Source organism: Salvelinus fontinalis, chromosome 10 (genome assembly GCF_029448725.1).
Source record: "Salvelinus fontinalis isolate EN_2023a chromosome 10, ASM2944872v1, whole genome shotgun sequence".
NCBI lineage: Eukaryota > Metazoa > Chordata > Actinopteri > Salmoniformes > Salmonidae > Salvelinus > Salvelinus fontinalis.
Genome location: NC_074674.1, coordinates 10,874,201 through 10,891,879, shown reverse-complemented (window position 1 = coordinate 10,891,879; position 17,679 = coordinate 10,874,201). Strand labels below are relative to the sequence as shown.

General features: G+C 42.8%; 1 protein-coding gene across 2 annotated transcripts in view; it reads left to right on the top strand.

Moving 5' to 3' along the window:
- The window catches only part of LOC129863607 (netrin-G2-like), a 137,254-nt gene extending 119,896 nt beyond the window's left edge, over positions 1-17,358 (top strand). For both annotated transcript variants that reach the window (XM_055935707.1, XM_055935708.1), the window contains exons 6-8: positions 3,707-3,874; positions 4,545-4,679; positions 16,157-17,358. In XM_055935707.1, coding sequence (XP_055791682.1) covers positions 3,707-3,874; positions 4,545-4,679; positions 16,157-16,386 — 533 coding nt within the window. In that variant the 3' untranslated portion in view covers positions 16,387-17,358. The remainder of the gene's footprint in view (positions 1-3,706; positions 3,875-4,544; positions 4,680-16,156) is intronic.
- The last annotated feature ends 321 nt before the right edge of the window (positions 17,359-17,679 follow it).

Genomic DNA, 17,679 nt, shown 5'->3' with positions numbered 1-17,679 from the left:
TACTAGTGAGTGTAAAGCTGTTGATCAGTCGAAGCCTGTCGAAGTTGGAGCTTGAAACTGGGAGCAGTCAGACAGCACTAATCAACCTGTAGAGAAATAGATCTCAAATCTCTCATTCTTCCTCTGTGGTGATCCAGAGGAAGTTCTCGAAACACCTGAGTGGGGAAGCTTGGGTCAGGAGACCTTAGAGCCCCCTGGGAGAGAAGAGGAGAAGAAGAAGTGGGAGGAGGAAGAGAGTGAAGAGGAGAGAGAGTATGCAAAAAAGAAAGGTAGAACTTATGCTAGTGTGTAGGCTAGGATCCGGTAGATTCCATCTCTCCCAAGTAGGGTGACCACATGTCCCGGATTGTCCGGTACAGTCCCACATTTTGGCCCTTAGTTCCACAACCAAACAATCACGCATTTTATCAACAAATTCAAACACCGCTAATTTAGAAAACGACTAGATGTGTCCCGTATTTCAGTCAGACATTCCAACCTGTCTCTTGCAGTCATGTTGCACTAAAGAAAACATATTTATCATAAGGATGTGGTACTGGTGCTGTTAAACACTTCTCCAATCGTTGCTGAGATCTGACATAGGCAAGACAAGGCATCAGGCTACATTCCAGCTAAACTTAGATAGGACAGTTGCCTAACTACTTTATTCATGCTTCTGACAGCGAGCTACAAAAGTAAGTAAATAGCCTTATTAGACTGAAAGATATAAGGTGATTTCATCAAACTTATGAGGCTCTCCATGCTCATTGCTCATTCAACATATTTGCTGCTACTTCACTCAATCCCGTAATAAAAGTCTCCCTTCCCAACAGTTTTACATTCCCTGAGACCAACCATAAATGTTTCCTTGGCCAAATATTCCCAGATTTTCGTAAAAACAGCCACACATGGTCTCTCGTTTCTGAAAAAGAGTAGGCTAATTAGCTAATTTGGTGCAGTAGGGATGTAGTGCTGCCGGATCCTGTGATTGTTTAGTAAAGTTAGATCAAAGCTGAATCAATGTCTTCGACGATTACATAATGATTCATTGGTATTATACATAACATAACCGGATATAATAGCATATTATAATGCTACTGTTGCACCAAAAACACCACCTTGGTCATTTCTGAATAGTCCCAAAAATATTCTCATGCTTTCAAAACTCAACAGCGCCGCCACTAAATCAAATGTATTTATAAAGCACTTTTTACATCAGCAGATGTCACAAAGGGCTTATACAGAAACCCAGCCTAGAACCCCAAACAGCAAGCAATGCAGATGTAGAAGCACGGTGGCTAGGAAAAACTCCATAGAAAGGCAGGAACCTAGGAAGAAACCTATAGGGGAACCAGGCTCTGAGGGGTGCCCTCTTCTGGCTGTGCCGGGTGGAGATTATAAGAGTACATGGCCATTAAGGCCAGATTGTTCTTCAAGATGTTCAAACGTTAAACATTCATAGATGACCAGCAGGGTCAAATAATAATCACAGTGGTTGTAAAGGGTGCAACAGGTCAGCACCGCAGGAGTAAATATCAGTTGCCTTTCAAGCGTTCAGTGGTTGAGACAGCAGGTGCGGTAGAGAGAGAGAGAAAGAGAGAGAGAGAGAGGGTTTGAAAGCAGAAGGTCTGGGACAAGGTAGCACTAGGCAGAATTTTCTTTTGGATTGAAACTAAATACAGGAAGGTTATATAGTTTGTTAACACCATCTTCTCTATCTTCACCATCTTCTCTAATTTGCTCACGAAAAAGTAATTGAAGAAGAGCTAAATGCATGTTCCCATGAAACTGATTGAGAACAAGTTATTGTCATGCAGAGGCAGTTTTGACGTTTCACCGGTAAAACGTGAAGAATGCTGCCAACATGTTGTATTCATGTAGGCTACACTGTCCCACAACATAATTCTGTTGTCCCGCATTTGGTTATTTTAAATGTGGTCACCCTACTCCGAAGCCATATCCTTACTATAACTAGATGATGACCAACCCATAGAGGTAAAACAAACTGGTTTTGAACTGTACCCAAGCAAGATTGGCGACAAACTGTTCCATTCCCAGGACATTGGGGCTCTATAACATCAGCCTCTCTATAATTATATCTCTATGGAACAACTTCTCAATAATATGCAGCTGCAATAGGTAGCCCATAGGCTACATTGTTGCGCTCTAGCATGGGCTGTTTGCATATTGTGCTGGGTTGCAGATTCAAGTTGGATCCAGGAAACCCTTCTAAAACAATGATTCCTTCATCTCCTGAAGGGATTCTCAAGCTCTTGATCTCAGGAGGAGAGCCCCAGGCCAGACAGTTGTATGGGATCATATACGATGATTTCAAAGGTAAGACACAGAACAATAGTAGCTAGCAGTGGAGTGACTAGGGATGCGTACAGGAGACTGAAGCATCATCCGGCATGGAATCTTGTTTAGTGAGTGGACATCAGTGAAGAGTTAGTAGAGTAGATATTTAGAGGAGTAGATCGTGTTGAGTAGCATTGAAGAAGAACGTTATATATGGACATTTTACATTTACATTTACATTTAAGTCATTTAGCAGACGCTCTTATCCAGAGCGACTTACAAATTGGTGCATTCACCTTATGACATTTTCACTGTCTGAATGACCAGATCAGTGGCAAAAACCGTGGAAAGATTCCTTTTCTCTGCGTGTCTTTGTTGTCCACCTTTTCATTGTTTCTTCTGTCTGGCTCCATCATCCCTCCTCCTCATGTTGGTGTTGTTTGGCTCACAAGGTAAGCATCTACATGTCTCTGTCACTATCTTGTATTCACGGTCACTAATCTAGTCATTGCTAATCACTATTTATCACCATTCAAACAAAGCTCCATGTTTAACTTGGACTTCTCCTAATATGTGACAGAAATATTGTTCATCCCTATTTTGAATGCCAATTAATATAGGCACATGGAACCTTCAAAATAAGAGCCTCTCCCTTGTTACAATATATTTTTTTACAGTCTTCCATGAAGTCCCATCTTGACTTTTCCTGCATTTGTGGAACAATGCCCCATTCTCCCTCTCTCCCATCTGTGGTGTAATTGGGCATTTATATTGAGCTACTGAGTAACGTTTCTCACCTAACCCATCTTTTATCACTGAGAGAAGCATTTTATGTGAGTCTGTGCGTGTGCGTTTTCTTTTTTTTGACTTCTCAGTTCGCAGTTCTCCCCTCTCAAAACAGCCCCTAAATATTTCAGTGTCATCAACCAAACAATAATAAATTAATAATGTGATGGCTGATTAAACAGCTAAACGCCAACTTTTTAGTGTGCATTTAAATATGTATTTGCATAAACATGCCTGGTAAACGCCTCCTTAGAGGACAGCGATGCCTTGCAGCGCACACACACTGCAGCTGACTTCTGAAGCTTAATAAAACCTTAATTAGGTACAAACCTCAGCAAAGATAATCACAGGAAGGATCTCTCTCTCTTTCTACAATGATGAAAGCACTCATTATCGATTCATTGACTCAGAAGGCCTGACGTTAAGATATTTGAAGCGTTACTAAATTGTTAATATCCTAAACCTACTCTAACTGTTTATTAAAACTGTTGGGGGTACTCGAGGAGTGGAGTTGGGAAACACTGTCCTATGTCCCACTGTTAATAACACTAACTCTTCTCTCTCCCCTCCAATGTCACTACTGTACTCTAACCATCCCATAACCATTCTCAACTTATTCTTGAACTCTTCTCTCTTCTCTCAGACTGTGAGTGCTACGGCCACTCTAACCGCTGCAGCTACATAGACTACCTGAACATCGTAACGTGTGTCAGCTGCAAGCACAATACAAGAGGACAGAACTGCCAGCACTGCAGACTGGGCTACTTCAGAAATAACTCAGCTGAACTGGATGATGAGGGTGTCTGCATCGGTCAGTCACAGTGTGTGTGTGTGTGTGTGTGTGTGTGTGTGTGTGTGTGTGTGTGTGTGTGTGTGTGTGTGTGTGTGTGTGTGTGTGTGTGTGTGTGTGTGTGTGTGTGTGTGTGTGTGTGTGTGTGAGCATTTACTGCAGAATAGTCATGAGGCATTGTGTGTTACACAAACAAAGTGTGAAATGTTGATTCACCAAGGCATCATTGATCAACAATACAGTTTAGAAAGATCAGCATTTCCATCTCCAACCAATGCTGCGTGGAAAAAAGAACGACAAAACAGATGAAGACAGAAAAAAAAACACTGACTCACTGAGATAAGACTATTATTCCTCTGGAGTTGACTGTGGTGTTGATGTAGTCCATCTGCAAGTGAGCGGTGGGAGGCTAGAGGGGGGTAGGAGGGGGGGCAGGGACCAGGCCTTAGAGTCAGCACAAATGAGGCCCCATTAGCTCACCTGCCAGGCTACTGGCACACTGAGACTGGCACCGAATCAATACAGAGCAGAGAGAAAAGGAGAGAGAGCACACAGGGAGAGTGTGTGTGTGTGCGTGTCTTATGCACTCATGCAAGCACACACCAAATGAAATAAATATATTTTCTAACATGTCTTCGAATCTCTCTCTCTATCTCTCGTTCTCGTCTCTCCCTCCCTCCTCTCTCAACAGAGTGTAACTGTAACCAGGTGGGTTCTGTTCATGACCGGTGTAATGGGACAGGCTTCTGCCAGTGTAAAGATGGCACTACGGGGCCCAAGTGTGACGACTGTTTCCCTGGGTACTACTGGAAACAAGGGTGTTACTGTGAGTATACAGCGGGAGGGGGGGGGGGGGGGGAGGAGGTTTTTTTGGGGTGCATCTGTGTAAGTGCCCATGCTTGTATGAAATGAGAAATGTTGTAGGAAATATGTCACAGACATAGTACCCTTTCTTTAGATGCAGAAACCTCTCTCCACACTCTGCCACTTGGTCTTTGTGTTAATCTTAGCATCCATATCTCCTTGCTTACCCATGGGACTGGGGCGTGTATCACATTAGTAGCATCACCTGTTCCTTTAATTGATGACCCTGTCACACCTTAACCCAATTTCTGGGAGCCTCTTTCGCCATATCGTATACCATACAGCAGCATTTCCCAAACTCGTTCCTGAGGACTCCAAGGGGTGCACATTTTGTTTTTTGCCCTAGCACTATATAGCCATTTAAATAATCAGCACATCGTCAAGAGTTTGGGTGATGCTGCCATACAGTCAGGGCAGGGCCACGTCTCAAACACATACAGTCCCACCTACCTCTTTTTCCCTACAGGCTAGAATCGGAAGGAATCCTTCTTTACTACAGTTGGTTAGTTAGCCAAATGTGTCAGTAGGACATAGTGTATCCCATATTTAGATTAAAGTGAGAGAGTAAAAGGCTAGGTTTTTGTTCGCTTTAAGAAACATGGCATGGAAGCACCATTGGACCATATTCACTTTCTTCAGCAAGATCCAGAACAGAAAAGCTTAAGCATGCTTTTGTGTCATGCCCCACAAATCGTCACGTCTCTGTCACACATCCACGCACACACGCATGATGCATGCACACATGCTGTGACAAACACACATACACGCTCTCTTGTACACATACTACGTTTTCAAGTCAACTATCTTGTACAATATAAAAACTACCAGAGTGCATTTCACCACCCTGTTTATAGCTTTTTAATGAACGTATGTTATAAGGGCACGAGGCGAGACCCAAATGCGGACACAGGAGGCAGATGGTAGAGCTCCGATATTTATTAAACCAGGTCAGAGTCCAAACAGAACCAGACGATAGGCAGTCTTGAGGTCAGGCCAGGCAGGGGTCAGAAACCAGATCCGAGTCCAGAAACAGTACAAGGGGATAGATAGGCAGGCTGGTAGTCAGAACAGGCAGAGTGGTCAGGCAGGCAGGTTCGGAGTCAGGACAGGCACGGGTCGAAACCAGGAGGACAATAAACAAACAGACTCGGAAAAATAGGAGCAAGGAAAAACGTTGGTTGACTTGGCAAACAAGATAAACTGGCACAGAGAGACAGGAAACACAGGGATATATACACCGGGGATAATAAGCAACACCTCGAGGGGGTGGAGACAATCAGAAGGACAGGTGACCAGATCAGGTTGTGACAGTATTCATTCAACCTATGCAAATAAGAGTCTATATATGAGTCTTCTCAATCAATCAATGACAGTTTATTGGTCGCGTACACAGATTTGCAGATGTTGTCGCAGGTGTAGCAACATGCTTGTATATCGAGCTCCAACAGTGCAGTAATATATATAAATAAATAATTGTGTGTACCGCAGTAGTTATATAGGATGAGCCATGACTAGAATACAGTATATACAGTTGAAGATGAACGTAGTACCTTCAGGCATTTGGACATTTCTTTTCTGAGGTCTTGGCTGATTTCTTTTGATTTTCCCATGATGTCAAGCAAAGAGGCACTGAGTTTGAAGGTAGGCCTTGAAATACATCCACAGGTACACCTCTAATTGACTCAAATGATGTCAATTAGCCTATCAGAAGCTTCTAAAGCCATGACATAATTTTCTGGAATTTTCCAAGCTGTTTAAAGGCACAGTCAACTTAGTGTATGTGAACTTCTGACCCACTGGATTTGTGATACAGTGAAATAATCTGTCTGTAAACATTTGTTGGAAAAATTACTTGTGTCATGCACAATGTAACCGACTTGCCAAAACTATAGTTTGTTAACAAGAAATTTGTGGAGTGGTTGAAAAATGAGCTTTAATGACTCCAACCTAAGTGTATGTAAACGTCCGACTTCAATTGTACATATAAAGTGGGTAAAACAGTACGTAAACGTTATTAGTGACCAGTGTTCAATGACTATGAACATTGTGTAGTATAGTGGATTAATATTTAACAAAATGCGAAATGACCTCCAGCAGGCCACAAATGTGCATGTGTCTGCTCAAACGGTCAGAAACAGACTCCATGAAGGTGGTATGAGGGCCCGACGTCCACAGGTGGGGGTTGTGCTTACAGCCCAACACCGTGCAGGACGTTTGGCATTTGCCAGAGAACACCAAGATTGGCAAATTCGCTACTGGCGCCCTGTGCTCTTCACAGATGAAAGCAGGTTCACACTGAGCACATGAGCACATGTGACAGAGTCTGGAGACGCCGTGGAGAACGTTCTGCTGCCTGCAACATCCTCCAGCATGACCGGTTTGGCGGTGGGTCAGTCATGGTGTGGGGTGGCATTTCTTTGTGGGGCCGCACAGCCCTCCATGTGCTCGCCAGAGGTAGCCTGACTGCCATTAGGTACCGAGATGAGATCCTCAGACCCCTTGTGAGACCATATGCTGACACATGCACATTTGTGGCCTGCTGGAGGTCATTTTGCAGGGCTCTGGCAGTGCACCTCCTTGCACAAAGGCGGAGGTAGCGGTCCTGCTGCTGGGTTGTTGCCCTCCTACGGCCTCCTCCACGTCTCCTGATGTACTGGCCTGTCTCCTGGTAGCGCCTCCACACTACGCTGACAGACACAGCAAACCTTTTTGCCACAGCTCGCATTGATGTGCCATCCTGGATGAACTGCACTACCTGAGCCACTTGTGTGGGTTGTAGACTCCGTCTCATGCTACCACTAGAGTGAAAGCACCGCCAGCATTCAAAAGTGACCAAAACATCAGCCAGGAAGCATAGGAACTGAGAAGTGGTCTGTGGTCACCACCTGCAGAACCATTCCTTTTTTGGGGGTGTCTTACTAATTGCCTATAATTTCCACCTTTTGTCTATTCCATTTGCACAACAGCATGTGCAATTTATTGTCAATCAGTGTTGCTTCCTAAGTGGACAGTTTGATTTCACAGAAGTGTGATTGACTTGGAGTTACATTGTGTTGTTTAAGTGTTCCCTTTATTTTTTTGAGCAGTGTATAATACACCTCACATGCGACCCATGATAAGATGAAAATAATGTAATTTGTATGTTAACAAGTTCTAATAAATTGAATATACAATAGCACCGTGTCCATTTTGAGATGTGGTAGCCAGTATACAATTTCTCAAAATAGTCTTATAAATCTAAGATAACTCAAGAAATATGACATTCATTTGGAAGTTTTTGCCAAGGAGTTCTTAGTCGCACAATTTTACATCTAAGTAAAATATTTGGTGCAGTATTTCTCAAGTGAAAAAAATTGCATGAAACAGTTATTCTCTCTTTGAATGTGCGACCTGGTGAGACAATACCATAACCTCTACAACCCTTCAATTTTTTTTATTTTTATTAGGCTCCCTATTAGACAACCCCAATGGTAACAGCTAGCCTTACTGGGGTCCGACACATAAAGAAAAAGACAGTGCTGTGTGTAAGTTGACTATGCAAACAATTAGGAATTCCCCCCCCCCCCCCCCAAAATAATTTGTCTTATAAAAACATGAAGTGATGCACTTAGTCTTCCCTCAACTCTTAGCCAAGAGAGACTGGCATGCGTAGTATTGATATTAGCCCTTTGATTACAATAAAGAGCAACATGTACAGCTCTGTTCTGGGCCAGCTGCAGCTTAACTAGGTCCTTCTTTGCATCACTTGACCATATGACTGGACAATAATAAACATAAAATTAGAGCCTGCAGGAGTTGCTTTGTGGAAGTAGAACATATCTTTATCACAGACATACCTCTCCCCCTCTTTACAACCATTGAATCTATTTGTTTTTTGACCATGACAGTTTACAATATAAGGTAACACTAATAGTAATTAAGTTTTCTCAACTTTTTCAACATCCACACCATTCAGTACCAGATTCGGAATGATTTAATCCAATTACAATGCTCTTAGTTTTAGAGATTTTTAGGACCAGTTTATTTCTGGCCAACCATTCCAAAACTGACTGCAACTCTTTGTTAACGGTTTCAAGTGACTTCATTAGCTGTGGTTGCTGATGCATTTGGGGTTGAAGCATCAGCATACATGGACACACAGTCTTTGTTCAATGCCAGGTCATTGGTAAAAATAGAAAAGAGTAGAGGGCCTAGAGAGCTGCCCTGCGATACACCACACTTTACATGTTGACATTAGATAAGCTTCCATTAAAGAAAACCCTCTTGAGTAGATAGCTCTGAATCCACGAAATGGGGAGGTTGAAAAGCCATAACTAGGGCTGTGGCGGTCATGAAATTTCGTCAGCCTTTTATTGTCATGCAAAAGACTGCCGGTCTTCTGCTGATGTGTGCCTTTGGAACATCTACATTTAAAAAAGCGTAATAAATCAATTTAATATACACTATCACAATAAATCCATTATTTATTTTAGTCAGGTGTGGTAAACCGTGGGGTGTTGGGTTGAGCGTGCAGAGATTGACACAGAGACAGGGAGAATTTAGTCCGCAAAAACAACTTTACTAAGAGAAATTAAACATAACAAAGAAAATCACTTAGGTTTGGCTCGGGTCCTCCTTCTCTACTGTGGCTTGATGTCATTCTCGCTCGCGGTGTGCCACCATGCTCATTTTATTTGGCCTCCACGGCTGGTTGGCACTTTCCTCTAATTACCTCCACTTAGAGCTGTCCATGTCTGGGCGCCCAGCTCCCGTAATCCCAGCAGAGGGAGCCAACGTCGCCTCACGTACCTCCCCTCTATTACCACTTAGGTCTAAAGAAACATTATGATGTGAAGAAAAATGCATTTTGCTGAATGGCTATGTTGAGCGTAAAAGTTATCATTTGAAACAGGCCCTATACACCACATTTAGAGTTATTTGGCAACTTTAGTTGTGAATGATACAAACCTTAGAATGTCTTAGAAATATAAATAAATATATATGTGCTAAATGATGCGACTATAGGCTAATAATGATTTGAAAAAGTTGCAAAAAAAGCTTGCGCTCTGTTCCTTGCCTCAGGCTGCAAAGCTGTAATCTCATCATATTTTCACCCATCCAACTATTCAAATTATTCTCAGTTTTACTAATATGTCAAGTTTGTTTTGATTTAGAATAACAAACTCGAGGCCACGTGCTTTCCCGCTGGTTCATTTTTCCAATTATGCCCGGTAGGCTACTTTGGTGTTATGGCGGAGCTGTGCTTAATATGAGCAGCTGAGAAATAAACACTTATTTCACTCCATGCATCAACCACTGTTTGAGGAGCATGCTCTCACTGCGTGACAGGTGATATTCCTCCCTAACTCCATATGCCATGGACTCTCCAACCTTGTTCCTGGAGCTACCCAGTGGTTAATTTTGGAAACCAAGTGAAATCTGATCGGGAACATCGATACTAACATGTTTTCGCCACGAAAAATATCACTAAACTGTGGACACCCCCTCTGCACGCTCGAGAAAGGAATAAAGGAGAGAGAGGAGATGGAAACGCATGTTAGTGAGATATTTTGAATAGCTAAAGGATATGTGTCACCCAATGGATTATCCCTATTACTAAACTATTCAAAATCAAATACAAATTCGCAATAATTGTAGGCTAACTGTAAGCCACCCTGCACAATCAATGAACTAACAGCATTGTCTAGGGCTATACGTTCTGTCCCAGACTCATGGATAGACATTTTGGAGTGTATCATAATAATACAATCCACACTCAAGTACTATTAGGCCTACTCTAATTATTTAAGTTGAGTACATGCTAGACCAATTATGCACAAAAGACATCTTAAATCAGTTTTATGTTTTACTGGCTTAATATGTAATACGTGGTAGGCTATGTATTGTATAAGGAACAATCAGGGCCTCCCGAGTGGCGCAGTGGTCTAAGGCACTGCATCACAGTGCTAGCTGTGCCACTAGAGATGCTGTGTTCGAGTCCAGGCTCTGTTGCAGACGCACAATTGGCCCAGTATCGTCCGGGTTAGGGGAGGGTTTGGCTGGCAGGGATGTCCTTGTACCATTGCAGACTAGTGACTCCTGTGGCAGGCTGGGCGCAGGGCACGCTGACACGGTTGCCAGGTGCACGGTGTTTCCTCCGACACATTGGTGCGGCTGACTTCCGGGTTAAGTGGGCATTGTGTCAAGAAGCAGTTGTTGGGTTGTGTTTCGGAGGACACACGGCGCTTGACCTTCGCCTCTCCCGAGTCCGTACGGGAGTTGCAGCGATGAGATACCACGAAAATGGGGTAAAAAAATAAATAAGGAACTATCATAATTTTTACTGTTTTTTTCGGTCTATGCATATACATAAGCTCTAATATGCGTATGGGTGTTTTTAATTAATCACCTTAGAAAGAGCTGTCCATTCCGTTGTGTTAGGCTTTACAACAACATCCACAATGACCATGTTTTACACTCAGTTTCAAACTGCTGTTGAACTTCTTTCTTCAAATTAAGCATCACAGTGAGGTGAGTTTTAAAAAGCAGGACACTGTTTTGATGATAAGTGTTTCATGTAATTATCGATTGCATTTGAATTGATGTTAGAGTGGTTAAAGGGACAATAGAGCCCTGAATACCAGGCCATTAGGACCTGATGGTCATTAGCAAGTTGAGTACTACCAAAGCATGTCCAGAGTACATAAAAGGAGATTACTGTGGAATTTTACTGCGGTCATGACTCATGATTGCCGGTGTGGCGGTAATAAGGTCACCACAACAGCCCTAGCCATAACATACGCGTTTCTCAACAACAGGTTTTGGTCAATAATATCAAAGGCTGCACTGAAATCTAACAGTACAGCTCCCATAATCGTATTATTATCAATATCTTTCAACCAATCATAGGTCATTTGTGTCAGTGCAGTACATGTTGAGTACCCTTCTCTATACTATAAGAATGATACAAGTCTGTTGTTCATTTTTTTAACAGAGAAAAAGCATTGTATTTGGTCAAACACCATGTTTTACAAAAGTTTACTAAGAGCTGGCAGCAAGCCAGCAAACTAAGCGTCAGAATAGAGACAAAGTAGAGTCGCAATTCAACGGCTCAGACACGAGAGGTATATGGCAGGGTCTACAGTCAATCACGGACTACAAAAGGAAAACCAGCCCCGTCGAGGACCACGATGTCTTGCTCCCAGACAAACTTAACAACTTCTTTGCTCGCTTTGAGGACAACACAGTGCCACTGACACGGCCCGCTACCAAAACCTGCGAGCTCTCCTTCACTGCAGCCAACGTGAGTAAAACATTTAAACGTGTTAACCCTCGCAAGGCTGCCGGCCCAGACGGCATCCCCAGCCGCATCCTCAGAGCATGCGCAGACCAGCTGGCTGGTGTGTTTACGGACATATTCAATCAATCCTTATCCCAGTCTGCTGTTCCCACATGCTTCAAGAGGGCCACCATTGTTCCTGTTCCCAAGAAAGCAAAGGTAACTGAGCTAAATGACTATCGCCTCGAAGCACTCACTTCCGTCATCATGAAGTGCTTTGAGAGACTAGTCAAGGACCATATCACCTCCACCCTACCTGACACCCTAGACCCACTCCAATTTGCTTACCGTCCCAATAGGTCCACAGACGCCCCATGACTGCGTGGCCATGCACGCCTCCAACTCAATCATCAAGTTTGCAGACGACACTACAGTGGTAGGCTTGATTACCAACAACGACGAGACGGCCTACAGGGAGGAGGTGAGGGCCCTCGGAGTGTGGTGTCAGGAAAATAACCTCACACTCAATGTCAACAAAAGAAAGGAGATGATCGTGGACTTCAGGAAACAGCAGAGGGAGCAGCCCCCTATCCACATCGACAAGATAGTAGTGGGGAAGGTAGAAAGTTTTAAGTTCCTCGGCGTACACATCACGGACAAACTGAAATGGTCCACCCATACAGACAGCGTGACCTCAGGAGGCTGAAGAAATGCGTCTTGTCACCAAAAACACTCACAAACTTTTACAGGTGCACAATCGAGAGCATCCTGTCGTTGCCTGGTACGGCAACTGCTCCGCCCACAACCGTAAGGCTCTCCAGAGGGTAGTGAGGTCTGCACAGCGCATCACCGGGGGCAAACTACCTGCCCTCCAGGACACCTACACCACCTGATGTCACAGGAAGGCCAAAAAGATCATGAAGGACAACAACCACCCGAGCCACTGCCTGTTCACCCCGTTATCATCCAGAAGGCGAGGTCAGTACAGGTGCATCAAAGCGGGGACCGAGAGACTGAAAAACAGCTTCTATCTCAAGGTCATCAGACTGTTAAACAGCCGTCACTAACATTTAGTGGCTTCTGCCAACATACTGACTCATCTCTAGCCACTTTAATAATGAAAAATTGATGTAATAAATGTATCACTAGCCACTTTAAACAATGCCACTTTATATAATGTTTACATACCCTACATTACTCATCTCATATGTATATACTGTACTCGAAACCATCTACTGCATCTTGCCTATGCCGTTCGGCCATCGCTCATTCATATATTTTTATGTACATATTCTTATTAATTCCTTTACACTTGTGTGTATAAGGTAGTTGTTGTGAAATTGTTAGGTTAGATTACTGCATGGTCGGAACTAGAAGCACAAGCATTTCGCTACACTCGCATTAACATCTGCTAACCATGTGTATGTGACAAATAAAATTAGATTTGATGCCTCTTTAGCGGAATGACTTTGTCTTGCCTCCAGGTCTGAGAACAAACACATTTCTCTAGGCTCAGATTAAAGATATGATAGATAGGAGTGGCTATATAGTCAGCTACCATCCTCAGTCATTTTTCCACCTCTCCCACATTTACAAAATTCAATTCAAAATGCTTTTCTTTCATTATTACTGTTCGTTGTTGGCATTTCCTGCCTAAGTTTGCCCACTTTGCCAATTAAGTCATCATAAAAATAATTGACAAAATCAAATGGTTTTGTGAGGAATAAGCCATCTCATTCGATGAAAGATGGAGTTGAATTTGTCTTTCTGCCCATAATTTTATTTAAAGAACTCCAAGGTTTTTTACCATCATACTTGAGATGATTTATCTTGGCTTCATAATACAGTTTCTTCTTCTTTTTGTTGAGTTTAGTCACATCATTTCTCAATTTGCAGTAAGTCAACCAGACTTATTAGCCGCTCCTTTTGTCCCATCTTTTTCAACCATACCGTTGTTCAATTCCCCATTAATCCATGGAACATAAACAGTTCTGTCAGTTTCTTAACAGGTGCATGTTTATCAATAATTGGAACATAAATTCATCAAGTGCAACGTCTGGATGCTCCTTATTAATCACATCAGACCAACAAATATTTTTTATATAATCCACATAAGTCACATCAAAATCTTATACAAGGTCTCTTATACACTATTTTAGGCCCAGCTTTTGGAACTTTGGCTTTCCTGGATATAGCCACTATATTGTGATCACTGCATCCAATGGGTATGGATACAGTTTCAGAACAAAGATTACAGAGCAAAGCTTCCTCTTGAGCGGACAGCTTGATGAAAACCAGAAAATATTCAGGTCCCTCTCTGTTTACATCACATACACTGTCAAGGATATCACACAAATTATTTAGATACTGACTGTTAGCACTTGATGGCCTACATCAACACCCCAAAATAACAGGCTTTAGATGATGCAGGTGAAACTGCAACCACAGCACTTCAATAAAACTTGACATGAGATTTTCTGTAAGCATTACAGGGATATGGCAATCTACACCCAATACCCCATAATAACAAAGTGACAATAGGTTTTTAGAAATGTTTGCAAATGTATTAAAAATAAAAAACAGAAATACTGTATTTACATAAGTATTCAGACCCTTTGCTATGAGACTCGAAATTGAGCTCAGGTGCATCCTGTTTCCATTGGTCATCCTTGATGTTTCTATAACTTGGAGTCCACCTGTGGTAAATTCAATTGATTGGACATGATTTGGAAAGGCACATACCTGTCTATATAAGGTCCCATAGTTGACAATGCATGTCAGAGTAAAAACCAAACCATGAGGTCGAAGGAATTGTCCTTTGAGCTCCGAGACAGAATTGTGTGTAGGCACAGATCTGGGGCAGGGTACCAAAAAATGTCTGCAGCTTTGAAGGTCCCCAAGAACACAGTGGCCTCCATCATTCTTAAATGGAAGAAGTTTGGAACCACCAAGACTCTTCCGATAGCTGGCCGCCTGGCCAAACTGAGCAATCAGGGGAAAAGGGCCTTGGTCAAGGAGGTGACCATTAACCTGATGGTCACTCTGGCAGAGCTCCAGATTTCCTCTGTGGAGATGGCAGAACGTTCCAGAAGGACAACCATATCTGCAGCACTCCACCAATCAGGCATTTATGGTAGAGTGGCCAGACGGAAGCCACTCCTCAGTAAAAGGCACATGACAGCCTGCTTGGAGTTTGTCAAAAGGCACCTAAATGACTCTCAGACCATGAGAAACAAGATTCTCTGGTCTGATGAAACCAAGCCGCTCTGACATTGCTCATCCATATATTTATATTTATATATTCTTATTGCATTCCTTACTTAGATTTGTGTATATTAGGTAATTGTTGGGTAATTGTTAGATTACTTGTTAGATATTGCTGCATTGTCGGAACTAGAAGCACAAGCATTTCGCTACACTCTCAATAACATCTGCTAACCATGTGTATGTGACCAATACAATTTGATTTGATTTGTTGGGGCGGTATACAAATTGTGGTGGGTCTAGGTTGTCGAGTAAGGTGGAGGTGATATGATCGTTAACTAGCCTCTTTAAGGCACCTCATGATGACAGAAGTGAGTGCTATGGGGCGATAGTAATTTAATTCAGTTACCTTCACTTTCTTGGGTGGACATGTTGAACCAAGTAGGAATTAAAAATAGAGACATTGAATTAAAAAGTTCAACTGACCCAGAGAAAATGCATGCTCGAGAAAAACAGAAAAGAAAGAAGGCAGAAAAGAAGGCAGGTGTTACTTGTTGCCGAGGCTTGGAGAATTCATTTTTTCTTCTCTTTTTTTCTTTCTTCCCACCTCTCTTTTTATCTTTACTTTTAATTGCTCCCTTCTCATTACATCCCTCTTCCCTATCTTGTTGTTTCTGTGGCAAAACGTGTCCTCTCTTCTCATCTTCCACCTCATCGCTCTCACCTTCTATCCTACTACTCTCCTTCTCTTTGCTCCCCGTCCTCATTTTATCTTTCATGAAACCGTCGTTTTGCCACTACATCTCTCCTTTCTTCCTTTCTCCTACCCTACCTTCCTCCACACCCTTTCTCTGCATGTACCTTTCATCTCGCTTTTTTCTTCTTCCTCCCTCTCTACCTTCATCCACACCTTCTCTCTCTACCACATCCTTCACCTCTCTCTCTTCTGCCCCCCCCCCCCCCTCTCTCTCCTACAGCTAATGTGTGTGACGAGGAGCTGCTCCTGTGCCAGAATGGTGGGACGTGCTCCCAGAATCAGAAGTGTATCTGTCCTCCAGAGTTTAAGGGCGTGCTGTGCCAACAGTCCCGCTGCGAGGGGGGCAAGGCCTGCAACACCGCCTCCACCCTCCACCTCCTGGCCCCCCTCGTCCCCCAACTGCTCTGCGTCCTGCTGCCACACCTTTTGGCCACATTAACTGCACACTGAGTCACCTGCTGCCTCCTCAAACACAGGGGGAACTGTTGTGTGTGTGCGCAACCCCAGAGAGGGAAGAGTGGGAAAGGCCTGCTAGCTGGCCAAGGACCCTATAAGCACACACAAACCCACACACACATCACAAGACTGTTACTGACTCGGGGAACCCCCCCTGCTGTGAGAGTAAAATGAGACTTCTGAGGAAAATCAAGACAACCAACCCACTGTCTCTCCCTTTATACGAGAGACCTGGAGAAATCTCATACCAAAAAGCATTATTATTACTATTAAACGAGCAAATGAGAACACTTTAAATCATTACTGTTCACTATGAAGAAGAAGGGAGGGAGGAAATGGCTGATGTAACACAATGACGTTTCCTTTGTTTCATTGATTTGAGTTAATGCACCCCTCTTCTCTTGAGACCCTGCACTTACTGCTGCGGAAAGACAGACAGGGATTGTTTGAGTAGACATGGGCGGAGAGCTGGAGGGAGGGGGGAGGGCTAGGTCGTGATTCGCTGCTGAGGACTACTTAGAATATTAACCAGGTCCCACGACTTCGACTCGAAAACCGACTTGTTTTTACCTTTTTCCTTTTTCTGCTGCAGTTTTTTATTTCAGCATCTTTTTCTGCCATTCATGTATCTGATGTGCCCACCGACAGACTGAGATGATACATTTAATTATTACAATATCCAGAGGGTTATCAATATTAAGATTTTAGTCACTATTACGGTCGTTATAGGAATGAGTGTTGCCACCGTTTAGCAAGATTTAATCTTCACACAGTATTCAGGAATAAAACAATCTAACTTACCAACAGTCTAAAAAGAGAGAGAAAAGGGGAGAAAGTATCAATATTATAAGTCATTATTTGAATATGTTTTGTAGAGATTCTTTTTGTTCAGAGTTATAATAAATGAACTATTCCAGAGGAGCATTTTATTACACTGTAAGCTTTACAGTAAATGTGAATTATTTACCTGTGCTTGTACTTTATTGATTCAATTCATTCTTTCAAGAGACAAAAATGTGTGACTACCAACCAAAACTCTCAATTGTCTTCTCCAGATTGGAACTGTCTGGATTGCTGAAAAGTGGGGGAAAAAAGACAACCTCATTCATTGGTATTTGATTTCATGTAGGTCTGACGTGTTTTATGCAAATGGTAAAAGAACTGACATGATGAGTGACACCAACAACTGAATCTGTCAAACCACTATGAGGTTCACTCATAACGACAGACAACCCCAATGCACATGAGAATACAATCATAAAAAGTTGAACAAAAATTGCACCATAA